Source organism: Scylla paramamosain, chromosome 10 (assembly GCF_035594125.1).
Source record: "Scylla paramamosain isolate STU-SP2022 chromosome 10, ASM3559412v1, whole genome shotgun sequence".
Taxonomy (NCBI): Eukaryota; Metazoa; Arthropoda; class Malacostraca; order Decapoda; family Portunidae; genus Scylla; species Scylla paramamosain.
The window spans coordinates 15,594,498-15,612,301 of NC_087160.1; the positions used below are offsets into that span (position 1 = coordinate 15,594,498).

A 17,804-nucleotide genomic window follows, 5' to 3' on the forward strand; every position below is an offset into this window, starting at 1 on the left:
AAAGGGGCTACTGTCAGTTGCCTCAGACATCTGAGTTTCAGTGAGGAAAAGAAGATGAGGTTTGGAAGAGGAGAGGTGGTGTTCTACCGATTGAAAATTAGAACTTAGACTGCGAATGTTGCAGAAGTTAATGAAGGAAAAGTTGAGGGGGGTGTCAAGACACTTAAGGTCGTCGACAGAAAGGCAGTCCGACCTGGGGACATTTATGGTCCCCTCCCCAGATGGGGACTCCGAGGCTGGTGTAGGAGTCGCCATGATGATCTTAAAATTTTTGAGTGAAAGGTGTGTGTGTTATTAGGTGCTTGTAGTTTTGTGTGGAGGAAGAGGGTTGTCTTTAGAGGGCAGGCTGTGACTGCCCCCTTGTGTTGTGAGACACAAAGGGAAACGTTCAGTGAGGTCACAGCTGGGTTTAATGATAAGTTCACAGCACCACCTGAACAGTGCTTTAGACCTCACTGGGAGTAATTATCGTTTCGGCAGGTGTCTACTGCCGAAAGTCTCATTGAAAGAGTTTGTGCTGCAAGTGTCGAGGGGCCTTTTCTCCAGCTCTTTACCGACTACCTGAGGGAGAGACATCAGAAAGTTGTGCTCAACGGCAGAAAGTCGGAAGTACACCCAATCAAAGCGGGTGTTCCCCGGGGAAGCTGCTTAGGCCCTCTGCTATGAAACATTTATATAAATGAACTATTAAACTTAATACCCAGTGCACAGGCCTATGCAGACAACATCACCCTGACGCACAGCTACGAGGCAGGAGAAGAGGCTCGCTCCACAGCTGAACTCAACAACACTCTGAACCGCATCGTAGCCTGGGGCAATAAGTGGCAGGTGAAATTTGCCCCTAACAAGGCTCAGCTGCTCACTGTCTTCAGGTTGGGGGAGCCCCTGCCCCTGGTTTTTGAAGGAAAGGCACTGGCGTCCCAGGAGGAAGTGGAAATTTTGGGGGTCACCTACAACAAGAAGCTGACCTTCAAATCCCACATCGAGCAACTCGCCAGAGAGGCTTCAGGCAAACTGGCATCCCTGAGAAGGATGTCATGGCTGCTTGACGGCGAGGGGCTCCAGACTCTCTATAAGGCGCAGGTTCGCTCGTCCCTGGAGTATGCATGCCTCGCGTGGGGCGGCGCGGCATGCAAACACCTCGCCCTCCTCGACAAGGTCCAGGGCTGTGCAGAGAGGTTGATCAGGGAAAGCAGCAGCGTGCAACAACATCCAGGACTCTGCAGTCTTCAGCACCGCCATGATGTGGCGGGCCTCACGGTGATGTTCAAGATACATCAGCAGCGGGTCCATCACCTCCAGCCTCTCAGTTCCAGTTCCAGTTCCCAGTTCTGCAGCCCCGCTGCAGAATGTGGCACCACCAGAGGCAATTCATCAATACTTATGTAACCTGGTGGAATGGACTGCTTGCCTCACAGCCACATCTGGACAACATGACGGCACAGAGCTTCAAGGAGCTGGTGAACGCGTGGCTGCCATCATGAGAACACCAGGCATCAGAGTTGGGCTTTAAGATAGGACACACTAATCATGTTTCCTTTAGCCTGTAAAACATTGTACTTGTATGTATTATGCACTACATTGAACTCTGTATAAAAAAAAAGAGAGAGAGAGAGAGAGAGAGAGAGAGAGAGAGAGAGAGAGAGAGAGAGAGAGAGAATAGGATTAGGTTATAGTGAATATCAAGAATTTGCCAAACATGTGAAGGATAAAAAGGCTATATTTTTCTGCCTAAGATCTGTAATTCATCCATGTGCAACAGAGTACATAAAACCTTTCTCCTAACTAAGTTATTTTTTAAAATAATCAATGAATTTAATGTCTTTCTTTAAAATGATGAATATATTAACAGAAAAATACAATGATAATGACATTACAATAAATATCAATGAAGGAACTAATTACATTTATTTTCCTCAATTAAGGTGCTGTTCTTCTGAGGCCTCCTAAGAGGTATGCGGAACGGTTTGCGGGTCTGAAGAGAAGCAGATGACAAAATCTCTGGTGAGTATCCTGGTGATCCATACTGGCTGAGTAACTTCAGCTTGCTCTGCACCTCCTTTGCTTGCTGCTCTTGTCTATTTGCTTTCAAGTTGCTACCATTGTTCCCTTTACCAGTTTGGAATGATTCATTTCCCATACTTCTGATATGCTTCCATTCTATCATCTTCTCACTACAGTGTGAAACTTTGTCAGGAAATGCTGGACTATCAAGAGTTTCATCCAATTTCTTGTCTGCATCATTTATTAAGCTCTTCATGTCCTATTGAAAAATAAAAAAATTTTTGTCACACATACTACTACCCATAATTATCAATTACTGCTAATACCCTCATCCCCACAGCAAACTTACACCAACATCTAATAGCTATGAGAAATAGGAACGAAAGATAAGCATGAGTTACCCTTCTTGTTTTCTTCTATTAAGACATTTGAACCCATTTTCTATTGCTTGCTCCCCACCAAACCCTTCATTCTCCTCTTTGCTGTCATGGGAAGTACACATCCATCTAGCAAATACATTGTTTTTCCCTGGCTGAGTTTCTACTTCAGGCAGTGTACTTTTCTTTTTAAGTATGGCCCATATATCGTAAGTATTCAAAGTCCCTCCCGTCTGTAGGTGTAGATTCACATCTGGAATGTCTGTCATGTTGGGGAGGTTGTACTTTTAATACTCATTGTGACAAGTGTATGAGCTTGTCACACAAACAGCTTCAACTTTTTGTGGATAATGTGAAGGTCTGGCTTGAGTATAGAAAAGGAGTCTTCTGGTAAGAAATGAAAGCAGGTTTCCTCGTCTGTGGGTGATATTGATAAGAGAATGTGTAGGATGGAGGAGACTTTGGACAGTCTCTCCCAGGTTTTGTTTTCTCCCCAGGGTTCTCCCTAACAACTCTAACAGGACATAAAACCCTGTCCTCCAAATCGCCAATAAACTCAGCAAGAGCTGGTGTTGTGAATTCCAACAGATAACTGCCACCTGTAAGTTGAGTCTTGGCCAAAAACTCTGGTGCCAAAGAAAATGTCATACTAGACCAATCCTTAGAATGACGAACCTCCTCCATAATTGCATGAATTTCACTTGCTCTGTGGACTGACACCAAGACCAAAAGGAAAGCGGTCTTCATAGCAACATCCCTTAACAAGGCTGAACAAAGAGGTTCATATGGGGATTGCAACAAGGAACAGAAAACTAACAACAAGGTAGGAACTCATGGTGAGTGAGATGAGGTGGACTTGGCTAATCCCTTGAAAATGGCTGAAAGATCTCAATCATTGGAAATATCCAAACAAGCCTGCTGCAAAACGGGGGCCAATCTTGAACAATAGGCCCTAATGGAAGGAAATGACAAGTGTTTCTTATTCCAAAGAAACAGAAAAAAGTCTGCCAAGTTTGTCACAGAAGTAGAACATGGATCACAACCTCTTGACTCACTCCAGCTACATTACATTTTTTTTTTTTTTATGTAGGAGGGACACTGGTCAAAGGCAACAAAAATCCAATAAAACAAAAGCCCACTGAGATGCCAGTCCCATAAAAGGATCCAAAGCAGTATTCAAAAACTGAAGGAAACCTCTCTCTTGAAGGAATTCAAGTCATAAGGTGAAAATACAAAAGCTGGCAGGGAGTTCCAGAGTTTACCAGAGAAAGGGAGCTAGACAGAATACGAGTGATTGAAAAAAGAAAGTCTTGTGCAGTGAGGCTGTGGGAGAAGGGGAGGCATGCATTTAGGAAGATCAGAAGAGCAGTTAGCATGAAAATAGCGGTAGAAGACAGCTAGAGATGCAACAATGTGGCAATGAGAGCGAGGCTGAAGACAGTCAGTTAGAGGAAAGGAGTTGATGAGCTGAAAAGCTTTTGATTCCACCCTGTCCAGAAGAGCGGTATGAGTGGAACCCCCCAGACATGTGAAGCATACTCCATACATGGATAGAGTTAGCAGCTGGGAGGGTGAGAAAAACTGGTGGAGACATCTCAGAACGCCTAACTTCATAGAGGCTGTTTTAACTAAAGAGGAGATGTGAAGTTTCCAGTACAGATTATAAGTAAAGGACAGACCAAGGATGTTCAGTGTAGAATAGGGGGACAGTTGAGCATCATTGAAGAAGAGGGGATAGTTGTCTGGAAGGTGGTGTTGAGTTGATAGATGGAGGAATTGAGTTTTTGAGGCAGTGAACTATACCAAGTTTGCTCTGCCTTAGTCAGAAATTTTAGAAAGATCAGAAGTCAGGCATTCTGTGGCTTCCCTATGTGAAATGTTTACTTCCTGAAGTGTTGGACGTCTATGAAAAGATGTGGAAAAGTGCAGGGTGGTATCATGAGCGTAGGAGTGGATAGGACAAGAAGTTTGGTTTAGAAGGTCATTGATGAATAATAAGAAGAGAGTGGGTGATAGAACAGAACCCTGTGGAACACCACTATTAATAGATTTAGGAGTAGAACAGTGACTGTCTACGACAGCAGCAATAGAATGGTCAGAAAGGAAACTTGAAATGAAGTTACAGAGAAAAGGATACAAGCCGTAGAAAGGTAGTTTGGAAATCAAAGCTTTGTGCCAGACTCTATCAAAAGCTTTTGATATATCCAAGGCAACAGCAAAAGTTTTGCCAAAATCTCTAAAAGAGGATGACCAAGACTAAGTAAGGAAAGCCAGAAGATCACCAGCAGAGCGGCCTTGACAGAACCCATAATGGTGATCAGACAGAAGTTTGTGAAGTGATAGATGTTTAAAAATCTTTCTGTTGAGGATAGATTGAAAAACTTTAGATAGGCAGGAAATTAAAGCAACAGGGTGGTAGTTTGAGGGATTAAAATGGTCACCCTTTTTAGGAACAGACAATGTAGGCAAACTTCCAGCAAGAAGGAAAGGAAGATGTTGACAGACAGAGTTGAAAGAGTTTGACTAGGCAAGCTGCAAGCACAGGGGCACAGTTTTGGAGAACAATGGGAGGGACCCCATCAGGTCCATGAACCTTCCGAGGGTTTAGGCCAGCGAGGGCATGGAAAACATCATTGCGAAGAATTTTAATAGGTAGCATTAAGTAGTCAGAGGGTGGAGGAGAGGAAGGAACAAGCTCTAAATCGTCCAAGGTAGAGTTTTTAGCAAAGGTATGAGCGAAGAGTTCAGCTTTAGAGATAGATGTGATGGCAGTGGTGTAATATGGTTGAAATAAAGGAGGGAAAGGAGAAGAAGAAGAAAAGTTATTGGATATATTTTTGGCTAGATGCTAGAAGTCATGAGGAGAGTTAGATCTTGAAAGATTTTGACACTTTCTGTTAATGAAGGCGTTTTTGGCTAGTTAGAGAACTGACTTAGCATGGTTCCGGGCTCTAAGGTGAGGTCATCCTCTCTTCTATACTTGGGAATCAGTTCCTTAGCAATGATTAATAATTATGGGTAGTAGTGTGTAATAACAAACAGAATATTTTGATGTAGGATCCATTTTTATCTAAATACTTACCAATAATTATTACTTATAATTGAGTTTCCCTTTCTCCCTCCCTATGACCATTAGCTTAGAGGAGAATGAAGGCGGATACAGGCTTTGGAGGGAGCAAGCAACAGAAATTGGGTTCATACTCGTATGTCTTAATAGAAGAAAACAAGAAGGGTAACTCAAGTTTCTTTCATTCCTATTTCTAATAGCTCTAAGACATTAGTGCAAGTTTCCTGTGAGGATGAGGGTATTAGCAGTAATTAATAATTATGGGTAAGTTTGAAGATAAAAATGAATTTTACATTTAGAAATCCTATATTTATTTATCTAGCAATTTTTTACTTTATTTACAAATTTTTACTTCATTTTATTTATCACTCATGTTATTCTTTACCCTTTCACCTGCTGCCTCAGGCTATACCTTACATAATGTATAATTATAAGGCCCTACATGCATACACTCTCACAAGCATTCCCTATGAATTCATCAAAATCATATCCTACTCTCTAGATATCTAGGGTTGTGGAAGTTAGTTGTGTAAAATACAAGTTTCTCCACATTTTGGTTCAACAGTATCTTTGCTGCATCACAGACTCATACCCTTTCTCACATTTGACTGGATAAGTTTACTGAACCAAATGGAAGTAAACCTTCCATACAAGCTCCTATTTTTAATAAATCTGCACTTTCTATCAAATCCATCAATTATTTTTCTTCCATGTAATGATATACATTTACATTATATATATATATATATATATATATATATATATATATATATATATATATATATATATATATATATATATATATATATATATATATATATATATATATATATATATATATATATATATATATATACTTAAACATTAAGATGTATAGGGCAAAATTTATTCATCTTTATTATAGTTGTGTGTGTGTGTGTGTGTGTGTGTGTGTATATATATATATATATATATATATATATATATATATATATATATATATATATATATATATATATATATATATATATATATATATATATATATATATATATATATATACACACACACACACACACAACTATAATAAAGATGAATAAATTTTGCCCTATACATCTTAATGTTTAAGTAAGAATTTCTCATTGCCTCTCACCTTGATGCTGTTCCTAAGATGTGCAGCTGCTTCAACAAGATGAGGGCTGCTGGGGGAAAAGGTGGCCATGCTATGCTCAGTGAAATGAATACAACCAATAATGCCACCATTATATCCTCTCCAACTGCAGTTCATGAGGCACATCATGGTACCAACCACTACACTGTCCTCATAGCCACACTTCTGCAGGCAAACACAAATTAAAATTAGAAGGCTACTACATCATTATCACAGTATCTACTAATATCATATTAGGATGAGGCAGTAGACATCTGCCAAAATAATAATTAGTCCCAGTGAGATCTCAAACACTGGATCAGTGGGTGTTATGAGCTTATCAATAACCCAGCTGTGACCTCACTGAATGTTTCCCTTTGTATATCACAACAAAATAGGAAGTCACAGCCTGCCCTCTAAAGACAACTGTTCACACAAAACTACATGCACCTAATTACATGCACACCCTTCACTCAAAATTCTAAATTAAATATGGCAGCTCCTACATCAGCCTCGGAGTCCCAATCCAGGGAAGGGATAAAAAAATGTTCCCAGGTTGGACTGCTCTTCTCATATTGACCGTAAGGGTCTTAACACCCTCCCACAACTTTTTCTTTGTTTACTTCTGAAACATTTGTGGCCTTAGATTTTTTCAATCTGTAAAACACCACCTCTGCTCTTCTAAACCTCATCTTTTCTTCATAGAAACACAGGTGTCTGAAGCAACTGACAGTAGCCTCTTTTCTCTTCCCTCCCACTTTATATTTATTTTCAATCCAAAGCTGGATGTTGTATCTATGTGAGCATTGACTTAACCTGCTCTCCTGCTCATGCTCTTAAACTTTCTGAATTTTCCACCATCTAGCTACGACTAGTCACTCTCAAACTGAATTTATCTGCACTATATACCTCTCACCTAACTCCTCTGACTATAAAATATTCTTTGACTACTTGACTTCCAAAGTGGAGCACATTCTGACTCTCCTCCCTTTTACAGAGATCTCCATTTTTGGAAACCTCAATGTTCACCACCAGCTTTGGCTTTCCTCTCCCTTCACTGACTATCCTCATGAACTAGTCTTTAACTTTCCTCTCCTCCATGAGCTAAAGCAACTGGTGCAACACCCTACTTGTATTTCTGATCATCTTGGAGATATGAGGCATCCCACATCAGAAGGACTGCTTGCACCAAAATAAAGAAAGTGAGAAAAAAGCACTCAAAAGTGAAATTCTGAGAACGTAACTTTCTTATTATATACACTATGACAGTGATCTTGGTGTTAAAATGACCAGTACACAATCAAAATCATGATGGTCTCAAAAAATGTTTGAGATCATGATATTCACAACCTGTTATGCATATCCTTTGTAAATTGTGTTATGGCTTCAGAAGTTCACCAAAATTTGAGTGAATTTTTTCTCTGAATACTATATACAATAACAATAATTCATGAATAATGGAACATAAAAACATAAAATGACAACATTTACAACAGCATAAAGTAGAAAAATACTGAAGAAACTGAGCAATGGCTTAAAGGCCACTCATCCAGTTGCTAATCACAGCAGAAAAGCTGGGAGCATCTTTCAGTTTCAACAAAGACACCAAAACAAAAGGAACTAATTCCAAATTTTCAGAATTATAATGGCAACTCATCCTGGATGGGCAACCCCTAAACACAGAATACTGCTCAGCAGCATGTTGTGCCTTCATTGATGTTTGACTACACATAAAAATTATCCTCTCCTTGTATAGATTTTTGACCTTACTGACGGGACACTTATCCACTCCTGGGCAAAAGTTAAGACCTCAATAGAGTGTTATACGCAGTTATCTAGGTTTCGGCCAGAGTGGCGCAAGTGCCCTTTCTAATGTGGGATGCCTCACATGCCCAATTTTTTTTATCTTTTCTTAACCTCTAATCCTTCTGTTTATGCTGTTACCCTATTTTCTCCATTGAGCTCCTCCAATCACAACCTCATATCTGTATCTTGTCCTATCACTCCAATCCCTCTTCAGGATCCCCCAACGTGGAGGTACCTCTGGCATTTTGCCTCTGCTGATTTCCTTGGAATGACTGACTACTGTTTCTATGCCAGAGACCCATATCTGTGTGCTGAGTGCATAACAGAGGCAACAGTGCCTGGCATGAAGGCATACATTCCTCACTCTTTCTCTTAACCTAAACTTCCATTCCAAACCTTGATTTAACACAGCTTGTTCTCGTGCTATACATGATAGAGAGGTGGCCCACAAAAAGGTACTTGAGCCTTCCATCACCTGAATCTCATGCCCAGAATCATGTCAAGTCTGTTCTCCAACTGGCCAAAAACTCTTTCATTAATAGAAATTGTCAAAATCTTTCAAGATCTAACTCCCCTTGTGATTTCTGGCACCTAGCCAAAAACATTTCCAAAAACTTTGCTTCTTCATCTTTCACTCCATTATTTCAACCTGATGTCACCACTGGCATCCCATCTATTTCTAAAGCTGAACTCTTTGCTCAAACCTTTGCTAGAAACTTCACCTTAGATGATTCAGGTCTTGTTCCTTCCTCTCCTCCACTCCAACTACCTCATGCTACCCATCAAGATTCTTTGCAATGATGTTTCCCATGCCCTTGCTAGCCTTAACCCTTGGAAGGCTTATGGACCTGATGGGGTCTCTCCTATTGTTCTCCAGAAATGTGCCTCTGTGCTTTCACCTTCCTTAGTCAAACTCTTTTAACTCTGTCTACCAACATCTACCTTTCCTTCTTGCTGGAAGTTTGCATACATTCAGCCCATTCCTAAAAAAGGGTGAGTTCTAATCTCTCAAACGACTGGCCTTGCCTGAGGGTTGGCACCTCAGTGGCCTTTTTTTTTTTCTTATTAGTTTTGTTGCCCTTGGCCAGTGCCCCTCCTACATAATAATAATAATAATAATAATAATAATAATAATAATAATAATAATAATAATAATAATAATATAAAAAGGTTTTTGTGGCAGCCACTGCTGCTACCCCTGCTGCTGCAGCTGCCACCACCATATAAAGTGATACAAATTTCGTGAAGAGAAAGGGCATGCTGCAGCTGCCACTGTTGCTGCTGCTGCCATCCATAGTGATATCATCAGTGAGCATTCACCAGTTGTGTGTGTAAACAGTGGCTCAGTGTGATTTTTTAGTGATTATTACTATATTGTATAAGTTTTTATACATTATCCTTTCAATGTTTCATGAACTCTTATGTATTTATTACTTTCAGTTATATCCATAAAAAAAATTAAATGTTATAAATAGATTGGAAATATTTGATTTGAATTCTTGAGGAGCCTATCTCAGCCAGGTCGGAACCATAGTAATTTTACTTCGGCAAAATCACCTATCTGCTGGGCGGACATTTCCCATGAGAGAGTGCGTCACGCGCTGCCGGCAGTTCTTTGCTGATCGCCGCGTCGGGCAGACACGGTCATTCTGGATCATACGGACTTCCAAGTTTTTGCTGTTTTCTTTCAGATAAGGCCACGATACTTGTTACGCAGGTACAGTGCCTTCAACTTCGTTACCCGTTTTTGGGGCGAGTTGTATTATTGGTATGTCAGTCTCCACTGACGATGGTACTGTGTGGGAAGCTTACGGCTTTGTTCTCCTTATCGCAGTGCGGCAGCCATGTCGGAGTCTGGTGAAGCGTCCTCTGCCTCTCGATCCCCTTCCCCTCCTGCCCCACGTGCCTTCTGTGGGCCTTCTCCTCTCCCTGGGTCCACTGTTCGCCCTCAAGATGACGACGACAGGCACAGGGATCATTCATCTCGTCGCTTGAGTGGGAGGCATGGTTGCGTGAGATTACGTAACAGTGCTGACGCACGTGGTTCCCGCGGCACTTCTCCTGCTCCTCTCCCTTGGTCAGTTGTGTTGGACGCCTTGACTGATTTGCGGGGTGAAGTGGAGGCCTTGAAGGCAGACAGACGGCAACTACCACCCCCTACTGGGTCGGCGCAGGTGACTGTGGAGGACAGTACTCTGGGGGGCAGGGGTTTGTCGCCTCCTTGTTCTGCCACTTTTTCTGGTTTCTTGGCCAGGATGAGTGAGGATGAGGCAGTGTCGATGCCTGCCGCCCCTGCTGACAGCACCTTAATTCAGGGCACTAAGGCCTTTGGTCCTTCTGACACGGTGGTTGCTGACATTGACAATAGAGTGGCAGAGATGGTAAACTTTCTCTTTGATAATGGTATGAGAGAGGAGGACTACAAGGCCATGTGTGAGGACGATGTTGTCAAGAGGCCTAATAACTGCCATGCTCTTGCGCCAGTGGAATGCAACCCACAGGTGTTGGAGGCCCTGAAGCTGGATGCCAGGAAGACAGACTTCCGCTTGATGGAGGTAAATAAGGACATCCTGCGGGCTTCAACCATTATCACCAAATCCTTAGTGGCGCTGGATGATTTGGCTGAACAGGAAGGTAACCCCAAGTTGGCACATGAGGTGAGCATGCTAAATGGTGCCTTGGCATTGCTAGGCAATGCCAATCACAGGAACAATTTGGCCAGGCGTTTTGTCATGAAACGCGAGATAAACTATAAATATGCTCATCTTTGTTCAGATAAGGTGCCAATTACTCGCTTTCTGTTCGGTGACGATGTGTCCCAGTCTGCCAGACAAATTGAGGAAGCGGAGAAACTGCGGAGTAAGTTCTCGCAGAAAAAGCCTGCCTTTACTAGCAAGTTCGCAGGTAAACGCCCTGGTGGATATTGGAACAAGCCTGCTAGTAGGGGATATTACGCCAGGTTCCAACCCTACGGGCAACAGAGGTATGGCTCCAGGGCTGCCCCACGACTGCCTTCCACTCGTCAGGATGTGGAGCCAAAAAACTCCAAGGGCCGGGGCGGCCGCAGCAGGCAGCCCCAGTAAACTTACAGGCAAGTGCATGTTTTGAAGCTGGCAGATTACACTCTTTCCTGCATGAGTGGCGTAAAATTACCAGTGACCCTGTCATTTTGGATATTGTTCAGCATTGCCACCTTGATATTGATGTCGATAGTGTTCATCCTTTATTTTTTAATGATTTGGAATACAGGTTCAACACTGTGCAACAGGGGATAATTTCTGGAGAGATCAAAAAACTTTTACAGCTTAAAGTCATTAAAGTCACACACAAACAAACTCAGCAGGTTATCTCTCCTATTTTTTTGCGAGAAAAGAAAAACGGGGAATTTCGCCTGGTGCTTAACTTGGAGAGGTTAAACAAATACATACCATATAAACATTTTAAAATGGAAAATTTTGAACAGGCCATCAGGCTCATCAACCAGGGTGATTTTTTGGCTTCTGTCGATCTCAGGCATGCTTATTATTCTGTTAGGGTTGCAGATGAGCAACAACGATTTTTATGTTTTACATGGCAAGGTGTTATCTATCAATTCACCTGCCTCCCTAATGGCATTTCTGAGGGACCTCGACTTTTCACCAAACTGATGAAGCCAGTATTTGCTACTTTAAGGCAGGAAGGATACACTATCACCAGCTTTATAGATGACACATTAATTTGCAGTAACTCTTACTCAGGATGTCTTCAGGCGATTCAGGCCACCATTTCTCTGTTGCAGAGGTTAGGCTTTTGTATCAATATGGAGAAGTCTGTTCTCACCCCCACACAATGTATTGAATACCTAGGCAATGTTATTAACACCAAGTTCATGACTGCCTCTTTACCTGAGCGTAGACTAATCAAAATTCGCCAAGGATGTGCAGAACTTTTGTGTAAAGATGTTGCCCCCATTCGAGCAGTGGCCAGGGTGATCGGCCTCATGGTGGCTGCGATCCCAGCAGTGGAGTTAGGTAAACTTCACTACAGGAAGTTGGAGGGGGGAAAAATTGCCGCTTTGAAACAGGAGTATGGTAATTTTGACAGGCCTTTGAATATTACTGCAGACATGAAACTAGACCTTTCCTGGTGGTTAGACAATGTGGACAGACACCACAGACACATTTTTAGGCCAGGGACTGACATCGATTTATTTACTGATGCCTCCAGCCTTGGTTGGGGGGGTCATTTGGGGTGTCAGATTACAAGTGGTACTTGGTCCCTGGATGAAAAGGAGCTTCACATTAACATCCTGGAGATGAAAGCCATTCTATTCTCTTTGCAAGCATTTGAACATGAGCTGGAAGGTAGACATGTTAGAGTTTTTTGTGATAATACCACTGCCATAAACTATGTCAATGAAATGGGAGGCACAAAGTCCAAGTCCTGTAATGATGTTGCTACCCAGATTTGGGATTGGTGTCTGGAACATGACTCATGGGTTACATGCTCGCACATACCGGGGAAGGACAACACCTTGGCTGATGTAGCCTCTCGCAAGATTAATGACAGACATGAGTGGAAACTCGACTCACACATTTTTACTACCTTGTGTAATTTTTTGGGACACCGTCCATTGATTTATTTGCCTCAAGGCTTAACAAACAGGTTAATACATTCTGTTCGTGGTTGCCAGATCCGGAGGCTAAATATTTTGATGCTTTTTCCTTGGACTGGTCAAACTTTGATTTGTCTTACATTTTCCCCCCATTCTCATTAATTGCTAGGTGCCTTCAGAAGTTACGTGCGGAGCAAGCACGAGGCTGGATGGTGGTTCCTCTGTGGCCGTCCCAGTGTTGGATGGGCATGCTGCTCCAGTTGCTAATAGACTTCCCACGTTTGATAACGAACAGGAGGAATGTTCTAACACACCCGTCCACAACAGATCCACACCCCATCATGTCCCACACGAGGCTCATGGCATGCCTTCTGTCAGGGAAAACTTGCAGAAACGAGGAGTTTCGCCGGCTGCTGCGGACATCATACTGGCCTCCTGGAAACCAGGTACTGAGAGGCAATACCGCCCACATGTCCAGAGGTGGTCGTTGTTTTGTGGTAGACGGAATGTCGATCCCACTTCTCCAACTGTAGGTCACATTGTAAATTTTTTGACGGAAACCTTTGACAGGGGTGTGGGTTATGAGTGTGTGAACACTGCGAGGGGTGCCCTGTCTTCTCTCGGCATTGTGGTGGACGGATGCAGGGCAGGAAATCACCCTTTGGTCATCCGATTCATGAGAGGGGTTTTCAATCTTAGAACTCCTCAGCCCAGGTACACTGACACTTGGGACGTCCAACCTGTCTTAGAGCAACTAAGGTCCATGTTCCCCTTACATGCATTAACCCTTAAAGAATTAACGCTAAAATTGGTTATGATGATGGCCTTAACTCAAGCTGCCAGAATTCAAACTTTACAACTACTGTTACTCAAAGACATGCTCATTAATGAACACTCCATTTCAGTACAGTTGGGGGGCACTCTTAAACAATCCAGACCAAATTTTAACATCAACAGGGTCACATTCCATCGTTACCCTAAGGATCCACGATTATGTGTCTGTAGCACTCTCCTGAGGTACATTGATGTGACTAAAGAGCTTAGACAGGATGAGATGCACACTGATGCCAGGCTCCTCATTAGCTTCATAAAACCCCACAAATCAGTTTCCAAAGACACTATTGCCCGTTGGGTCAGGACCATTCTCCGCATGTCAGGCATAGACATCTCAAAGTTTTCCGCTGGTAGTGTGCGGCCAGCAGCAGCTTCAAAAGCTGGAGTGGCGGCTGTCCCTGTCGCATGCATTATGGCTAAGGCGGGCTGGTCTAGGGAATCTACCTTTGCAAAATATTATAATAAGAACATTGTGGCTGCTTCTGACCTCTTTCAGGATGCAGTGCTAGAATAAGACATAATTTGGGTTTGTTGCTGCACTCCAGTGTTGCAGTACACGGATATTTTAAGTATTTAGTATCTAGTACCTTAGCTTTATCTTATGATGTGAACTGTTACCATTTTTCAACATTGTTTGTAGATTGGATTAAGTTGGATGCAATGTACCTTATTTTATACACCAATTGTATGATTGTCTCATGTACAAGATCCTTCCATGGAATAATAGTTATAGTACTGTTTCTTGTGGGGCATTTCCTTTTCCTCTCTACTATTGCATCCTCCCTCGTCATCCACATGGCTTCAAAGCCTCATGGGAAATGTCCGCCCAGCAGATAGGTGATTTTGCCAAAGTAAAATTAACAAAGTACACGAGACTTACCGTAGGTCAGTTGAAGTGTACTTCTAATTTTTCGAGGCAAATCACCTCTGCTGGTGCGGAGATTTCACATGCCCTCCTCTCCCTCCCTACCTTAAGCTCTACAAGTTACTTAATTTCCTAATTGGTTCATCATGTGGATGTCGAGTCCTTGCTTTAAAGTCTGCCGGCAGCGCGTGACGCACTCTCTCATGTGAAATCTCCGCACCAGCAGAGGTGATTTGCCTCGAAAAATTAGAAGTACACTTCAACTGACCTACGGTAAGTCTCGTGTACTTTGTTAATTTTAGCAATAAATGACAATATACTATTTATTTACTTATTTGCAGAAAACACCTAATGTTTCCAAGACATATTTATATATAAATCACAAAACTCTTCAAGGAATATTTCTAGAAAACAAACCAGTTCAGCTTCAGCAAACTTGATAAATAAATTGAGAATTTTTCTAACATCTTCCAATTAAACTTTCTCTGGCTCTTCTTCCTCATTACTTTCCTCTTTTGTCTCCAGAGCAGAAAGGTTTGTCTCACTTAAAATAATCAGGTAGTTAACGTGCTCCTCAACTACTAATGGATTTTTATTCACAAAGACTGAATGGAAAGAAAAGCATGGCAGTGTAAACACAATAGACTTGTTCTCATATTTTTTTTTTTTTTTTACTCTGTGCCTGTTATATTTTGGATTAGTAACATTCCTTTCCTCTCCTCCTCAGTCTAGTACTTTATTCACATATTCCAAATTTACACCAAAAATACTCTCATATACACCACTCACACCACCATATCCATGGCTCCTGTAGCTTGCAGGGGAGCCTACATATGATGGCACAATAACAATGCTCTGGGACCATTTTTAAATTGTCACATGCTAGTACCTTTTTCAAACATGCCAAAAGATCAGATATCTTTCAGAATGGGACTATTTTGCAAGTGATGAAACATCAGGTTCTTCAAAACATTGGATGCTGAAAGATGGGCCAAGGGCAACAAAAATCCAATAAATAAAAAGACCACTGAGACACCAGTCCCAGAACAGGGTTCGAAGCAGTAGTCAAAAATTGAAAGATAAGGGATTTGAAAACTTCCTCTTGAAGAAATTCAAGTCATAGGAAGGTGGAAATACAAAAGCAGGCAGGGAGTTCCAGTTTACAAGAGAAAGTGATGAATGATTGAGAATACTGGTTAACTCTATCATTAGAGAGGCAGACAGAATAGGGGTGAGAAAAAGAAGAAAGTCTTGGGCAGCAAGGCTGAAGAAGCAGGGGAGGCATGCAGTTAGCAAGATCAGAAGAGCAGTTAGCATGAAAATAGCTAGAGATGCAACATTGCAGCAATGAGAAAGACACTGAAGACAATCAGTTAGAGGAGAGGAGTTGATGAGACGAAAAGCTTTTGATTCCACCCTGTCTAATAGAGCAGTATGAGTAGAACCCCCAGATGTGTGAAGCATACTCCATACACGGACGAATAAGGACAAATAGGGCAACAGCAAAAGTTTCACCAAAATCTCTAAAAGAGGATGACCAAAACTCAGTAAGCAAAGCCAGAAAATCTCCTGCAGAGTGATCTTGACAGAACCCATATTGGCGGTCAGATAGAAGGTCGTGAAGTGATAGATGTTTAAGAATCTTCCTGTTGAGGATAGATTCCAAAACTTTACATAGGCAGGAAATTAAAGCAATAGGACAGTAGTTTGAGGGATTAGAACAGTCACCCTTTTTAGGAATGGGCTGAATATAGGCAAACTTCCAGCAAGAAGGAAAGGTAGATGATAGACAGAATTGAAAGAGTTTGACAAGGCAAGGTGCAAGCACAGAGGCACAGTTACAGAGAACAATAGGAGGGACCCCATCAGGTCCACAGGTTTTTAGCAAAGGTTTCAGCGAAGAGTTCAGCTTTAGAGACAGATGTGATAGCAGTGGTGCTATCTGGTTGAAATAAAGGAAGGAAAGAAGAAGAAGCAGTTATTGGAGATATTTTTTGTTAGTTGCCAGAAGTCATGAGGGGAGTAGGATCTTGAAAGATTTTGACACTTTCTATTAATGAAGGAAGTTTTGGCTAGTTGGAGAATAGACTTGGCATGGTTCCGGGAAGATATATAAAGTGCATGAGATTCTAGATAGGGAAGGCTCAAGTACCTTTTTTGGGCCACCTCTCTATCATGTATAGCAAGAGAACAGGCTGTGTTAAACCATGGTTTGGAAGGGTTAGGTTGAGAAAAAGAGTGAGGAATGGATGTCTTCATGCCAGACACTATCACTTCTGTTATGCGCTCGGCACACAATGTCTCTGACATGGAAGCAGTAATCATTCCAAGGAAAATCAGCAAAATACCTCCTCAGATCCCACCAACTAGCAGAAGCAAAATGTCAGAGGCACCTCCACTTAGGGGGATTCTAAGGAGGGATTGGAGTGATAGGGCAAGATACAGATATGAGATCACGATTGGAGGAGCCCAACGGAGATGAGAAGGTAACAGCGTAAGCAGGATTAGAGGTTAGGAAAAGGTAAAAAATGTTGGGCGTATCTCAAAGACGGTCAGAGATATGAGTAGGGTGTTGCACCAGTTGGAGGACAGCAAAGCTGAAGGCTAGTTCACCAGGATGGTCAGTGAAGGGAGAGGAAAGCCAAAGTTGATGGTGAACACTAAAGCTTCCAAGAATGGAGATCTCTGCAAAAGGGAAGAGTCAGAATGTGCTCCACTTTGGAAGTTAAGTAGTCAAAGAATTTCTTATAGTCAGAGGAGTTAGGTGAGAGGTATACAGCACAGATAAATTTAGTTTGAGAGAGACTTTGTAGTCGTAGCCAGATGGTGAAAAATTCAGAAGATTCAAGAGTGTGGGCACGAGAGCAGGTTAAGTCATTGTGCACATAAATGCAACATCCAGCTTTGGATTGTAAATGAGGATCTAAGACTACAAATGTTGCAGAAGTTAATAAAGAAAAAGTTGAAGGGGGTGTCAAGACACTTAGGGTCAATACCAGAAGAGCAGTACAACCTGGAGGCATTTGTCGTCTCTTCCTCAGATAGGAACTCCGAGGCTGGTGTAGGAGTCACCATGATAATTTTGAGTTTTGAGTGAAGGGTGTGTGTGTAATTAGGTGCATGTAGAT

The 17,804-nt window shown here is 42.0% G+C and overlaps 2 protein-coding genes across 4 annotated transcripts in view; one reads left to right on the plus strand and one right to left on the minus strand.

The window, feature by feature from the left end:
* Positions 1-1,722: 1,722 nt before the first annotated feature.
* Positions 1,723-17,804, minus strand: part of LOC135104258 (breast cancer type 2 susceptibility protein-like) — a 315,255-nt gene continuing 299,173 nt past the window's right edge. For 2 of the 3 annotated variants that reach the window (XM_064011445.1, XM_064011444.1), the window contains exons 18-19: positions 6,581-6,763; positions 1,723-2,263 (exon numbers count right to left, since the gene is read on the minus strand). In XM_064011445.1, the coding sequence (XP_063867515.1) occupies positions 1,898-2,263; positions 6,581-6,763 (549 nt within the window). In that variant the 3' untranslated portion in view covers positions 1,723-1,897. Of the gene's footprint in view, positions 2,264-6,580; positions 6,764-17,804 lie in introns of those variants that run through there. The other variant, XM_064011446.1, reaches the window with a different exon arrangement.
* Positions 10,004-14,554, plus strand: LOC135104257 (uncharacterized). The gene is made up of 2 exons (XM_064011443.1): positions 10,004-10,100; positions 10,218-14,554. The coding sequence occupies exon 2, from the start codon at positions 10,228-10,230 to the stop codon at positions 11,464-11,466; it is 1,239 nt and encodes a 412-aa protein (XP_063867513.1). The 5' UTR covers positions 10,004-10,100; positions 10,218-10,227; the 3' UTR covers positions 11,467-14,554.

Excerpts from the sequence above, each read along its gene's own strand:
- LOC135104257 (XM_064011443.1), top strand. The coding sequence starts at position 10,228 with ATGTCGGAGTCTGGTGAAGCGTCCTCTGCCTCTCGATCCCCTTCCCCT.